At 46.9% G+C, this 4,642-nt stretch overlaps 1 protein-coding gene across 4 annotated transcripts in view; it reads right to left on the bottom strand.

Annotated features, from left to right (window-relative positions):
• Window positions 1-506: 506 nt before the first annotated feature.
• The window catches only part of LOC119336424 (phosphatidylinositol/phosphatidylcholine transfer protein SFH8-like), a 5,345-nt gene continuing 1,209 nt past the window's right edge, over window positions 507-4,642 (bottom strand). For 3 of the 4 annotated variants that reach the window (XM_037608435.1, XM_037608437.1, XM_037608438.1), the window contains exons 3-15: window positions 4,345-4,615; window positions 4,138-4,237; window positions 3,789-4,055; window positions 3,610-3,687; window positions 3,432-3,533; window positions 3,299-3,348; window positions 3,082-3,181; window positions 2,882-2,968; window positions 2,682-2,801; window positions 2,355-2,514; window positions 1,369-1,733; window positions 1,122-1,199; window positions 507-1,039 (exon numbers count right to left, since the gene is read on the bottom strand). In XM_037608435.1, coding sequence (XP_037464332.1) covers window positions 1,019-1,039; window positions 1,122-1,199; window positions 1,369-1,733; window positions 2,355-2,514; window positions 2,682-2,801; window positions 2,882-2,968; window positions 3,082-3,181; window positions 3,299-3,348; window positions 3,432-3,533; window positions 3,610-3,687; window positions 3,789-4,055; window positions 4,138-4,237; window positions 4,345-4,615 — 1,799 coding nt within the window. In that variant the 3' untranslated portion in view covers window positions 507-1,018. The remainder of the gene's footprint in view (window positions 1,040-1,121; window positions 1,200-1,368; window positions 1,734-2,354; window positions 2,515-2,681; window positions 2,802-2,881; window positions 2,969-3,081; window positions 3,182-3,298; window positions 3,349-3,431; window positions 3,534-3,609; window positions 3,688-3,788; window positions 4,056-4,137; window positions 4,238-4,344; window positions 4,616-4,642) is intronic. The other variant, XM_037608439.1, reaches the window with a different exon arrangement.

The raw sequence follows: 4,642 nt of genomic DNA, 5'->3' as shown, positions 1-4,642 counted from the left end.
AATCTTTATTTTTATGAACACCCGCAAAAAAAAACTTTATTTTATTAAAAAGTCACATATTACTACGCAAAAAAAAGGGTGGTTTCACGAAAAAAAAGAGGGGCATACCACGCGTCCGATTGTAACTGGGCTGGCCTGAATGCGCTCGCGAGCGCTGCAGTCGGCGCCTTAACCGCTGTATAGGAGGTCTTACACGCATAGCAGCCTCAAGCGTATGCTCACCACTACAGGATCCACATCCAACGGTTGCACCGCGGCCTAGCTTAAAAAGGAAAAACTAACCGCATCAAAAGACCACGGCACCGATGGCAGCTGGCGCGCCCAGTCCTGCCGGCAACTTGCGAGTGCGCAACAAAGCGGAGGCCGTGGAATCCGGGTCACGCACTAGGGGGTGCCGTGCCGTGCCGTGCCCAGCCCAGCCCACTGCCCTGTAATAAAAGACCGTGCAAGATTCGTACGGGCCAACAGCATCAACCCACGTTGCCATGTCGGGCGAGATCACGAGATTTCTGGACAGCCGAGCCTCTGCATTCCCATCACAATAACCTATCATCAGTTCAGTTCACATCAGATGAGAGGTGGCAGTGCCCCTACCATTTACACAGACATCATCAGCTCAGCGGTAAAGCCTGTCACTCGCTGTTCTTTCGGGTCAGTCAAACCTCGACGGATTCCATTCCCGCTCCCGCCCCCGCCCCCAGTGGAACGCAAAGGCAGCCGCAGCAGAGATTCATACACTTTCGGCCAGCAAAAAACATAGCACGTTGCGCTGCGCTGCGTTCACCAGGGGAAGGGGAACGAGAGAGGGAGGGAGGGGCTACCGGGCTCAAAATATGAACTAATAACCAAAAAATAAAAGGAGAGCTGATGTTCCGAAAGTAAGCGACGAGCATCGTCTCATGCTATCTTCTCTTTCGCTGTTCTCTCGAGACGGACGGGGAGGTCAAAAATGGCGCTGGCAGCTTCACTGTTAATTTCGACATGGTCGGTGCCTCGGATCAGGTCAGGTCAGGTCGTCCTATGAGCAGAACAACCTCCTCTGCACAAGCAAGCATTGGGGTGAGCACCAATTCATTTTGGAATACAATCGGTTGAGCAAGTTCTAATTGTAGACGGCGTACCTTGACTCTCGACGACTCCTGTACAGCTTCCAGAGTCTCCGCCAATGAATTCTGCTTCGCCACCGTCGCATGCAGTGCCTGATCAATTCACCAAAACTACGCATAAACCACAATGCATGCATCCACAAAGAAGCAAAGCAATGCTCCAAAAATAGACATCATGTGATGAAGTTGCGTTGAGACAGGCCCAACTAACAACTCTCAAGTCTGCGATTCAATGAAAACAACAGTGCAGTGTAAAACTTACTCTTTTGGTCCTCTCCAGGTCAGCCTCGATGGATCTGATGCGCTCGAACGAGTTTAGCAACTGTTGCTCCTTGTCCTTGGGCATCTCTGGTGGCTTGCTTGCAAGATGGTTGCACACAGATTCAAGATTTTCAATGCGCTGTAAGCAAGCACTCATCTCATCAGCACTGACTGTTCGGGGCTGCGGCTTCTCTGCAGCTGGGACTGGCACCGTGGAAGGCCGGGCGTTTTCAAGACTCCTCAGTGCTCTACTAGAGATGAAAAGCTTGAAGAAGGAGAATAGCTTGATCAAGGCTGTCACAACTTTAACAAGATTTTCAAAGCCCCATCGGACGATTGAACCATCAAGTTTGCCAGCATTGCTCCCTGCCATTAGTACAACAAACAAAATCAACAATGAGGAAGATAACACTAGCCAACTGGATCAAGTAATGGATTCATAAATATCACCAAGGATAGATAAGGCAGTAACTTCGTGCAAGTATACTATCACCAAGGAGGCAAATAGATTCATCAGTAAATATCAACAAGCAACGTACTGTATGGTACATTAAATGAAACAGTCCTCTGGGAGTACATTACACAGGGCAACTGTTCCTGGCAGGTATACCACATGAACTGTACTTCATTCTGTCCGGTCAGTATTTGAAGTGTTTTATGCCAATGCCTTCCAATCTTCTATCTAGGAATCTACCACGCACAACCTAGGCATCTAGCATTGCAATGCCATTTTTACTTCTATCTATTGTTCTATGGATGCATTGTTCATGCAACTGAGAAACAAACAATGCAGCTCTTGGAGTTTACAAGCAACACAGATTATTTTGGTCAAATAGACAAACAGAAATTTATCTTAAATCTTGGGCTAGAGCAACCAACCAAATAGACATCATATATAGGCAACTAAATATATAACAATGTTAGCAAGCTGTGTAACAATTAATGGGATAGAGTTAAATAAGAAAAATGCAAGGGAAAAGATGATACCTAAATCACGAGGGCTTCCATTGATGGAAAATTGCCGGTTATCAGCTAGTAGTTTTGGCACAGTTTCAGTAGTTCGCCGCAGTCTCCTACCAGTTTCAAGAGACGTTTCCAGGGAACTCTGTTCGTAACAGACATAGTAAGTTGAATCTATGCCCTTTACCTACAGCAAGTATAATAAATACTGAAAACAACTCACATGTAGAAGGTTTCACATAAACGATTAAAGTAAGTTGCGGTAGGCATAGCATGGCTTTTAATGCTATAGAGAGCCAAATAGAACAAAGGTAATCACACTCGTACGAAGCAAGAATAAAGCAGTGAACTCACTTCCTCATGGACTGGAGTGAGGCAGCCATACTCAGCACCTTTAGGAATAAATGAGGATCCAAAGTCATCAATATCCGACCCTGATTCAGCGTTTGATGTGTCACTCATCATGCCTTGCCACTGCAAGTAACACATACGAAGTTAGAAGCAGCAATCAGCTAGATTATAGTTGAATGTGAAGTATTATTTCATAATCTTGCCTTCAACTGTTCCAGTCGAAGGGAAGAATCGCCTTCAGAAACTGGCTTGATATCCCTCACAGAACCAGCCTCCAGATTGTGTATCAGCTACAAATGGTACATGTATAAGTAGAGTGGTAAAAATATAATCAATCAGAATGTAAAAAAACATAAGCAGTACACCAATGAAGACTTTCACATAATTAGAGCGCCAAAAATACCTTCAAGATATAAGGATCATTCCATGGCCCTTTGTTAGACCCAAGACAACCTCCTTTGTCAATGCAGGTGCATGAACCACCAAGAAACTCTGGCAACTCACTGAGAGGAGCACACAACTATTGTAAAAATGTTGCAGAATGCATCACAATTCACAAGAAAATGAAATGGATAAGGATTAAGATTAAAACTTGTTCCTCAACATGAATTTACACTGACCTTGGGTCAATTACTTCAAGAAGTCGACTCTGGTAATTCGAACCAAGAACCTGCATTAATAAAGGTTAAACAAATTAATTGACGCTCGCAAAATGGACTGGCATGATCCTGACAAATAATCAAGTGGGCTTACATGAATCTTGGATGAAGTTTTTGGGTCAAGGAAGCCCTTCACACTGTTCCAGATCAACTTGAACCCACTGCCCGCATTTACAACAAACATTTGATGCAACGTCTGCAGTTTTATGACTTTAGAACCATCGCTCCACCATGCCAAAACACTAGCATGAAGCATTGCGCTGCAAAATTACCTCAGGATAATAGTCGCTGTCTATCTTCTGCATGCGATGTACTAGCTCCCTAGCAGTCTTGGAGAAATTCTTTAAACCCTGCACATGACAAAAAAAACATTGACGAAAACACATTGAGCAATACGTTGACAAACAGAAAAAGATATACACGCGTAGACCAAGAAGGATGATTCACATACCACACCCTGGACATCCAAGATGGTGGTGGTGGAGTCAATGTGCCTCTTGGCAGCCAATGTGCAGGCAGGGAACTTCTCTCTGAAGGCCCTCTCAAACTCCTGCACATGGTACTTGATGTACCTGTCCACAGAGGTGATCTGCATGAGCTTGTTAGGGTCGACCTTGCCGAGCCTCTCGATGTACACGGGTCGGCCTTCACGGTCGACGGCATGGTAGCCCTGAGGGTAGTAGCACAGCACCTCATCCAGCTCATCAAACTCAAAATCCTGACCACACGAACGGGTCGAATGTTAGGCGTAAAGCAGAGACTCCTTGTTCTGCATGCTTATTGCAGGTCAGTGTGATCACCTCAAGTATTGTGTCGGCCCCAAACTCTTTCCTCCATCGCAGCATGTCTGCCCACATCTGCATTGCCTTCTCGGCGTCGAACTTCCTAGCCTTCAAGAACCTGCATCACACATTCATACGGCGAGTTTCAGATCCTGGCATTTCACAGAGCTATCCAAATAACACAGGGCCAAAAAAGGATAAGGGGTGATGGTTTGCTGACAGGACCTTAGCATCATGTGGTAGTCGTCGTGCTTGTCGGGCAGGAGGCCGTGCGCGGCCAGACGCTCACGGAAGGCGGAGACGGCGCGCTCCTCCTCGGCGTCGCGGACGTCCTCGATGGAGATGGCCGGCGGGAAGCGGAAGTCGACGCGACGCCTGCCGCGCTTCTTGAGCGCGTGGATGGCCTTGCGGCGCAGCGACCCTATCTTCCGGCGGCGGCGCTCGTCCTCCGAGTTGCCGTCGCACAGCGATATCTCGATGTCGTCGGCATGGATCACTGCAGAGAGAGAGAGCGGCGCCTCAC

The sequence above is a fragment of the Triticum dicoccoides genome, chromosome 7B (genome assembly GCF_002162155.2).
Source record: "Triticum dicoccoides isolate Atlit2015 ecotype Zavitan chromosome 7B, WEW_v2.0, whole genome shotgun sequence".
NCBI classification, from domain to species: Eukaryota; Viridiplantae; Streptophyta; class Magnoliopsida; order Poales; family Poaceae; genus Triticum; species Triticum dicoccoides.
The sequence above is the reverse complement of the archived record's forward strand: the minus strand, read 5'-3'. Positions and strand labels throughout refer to the sequence as shown.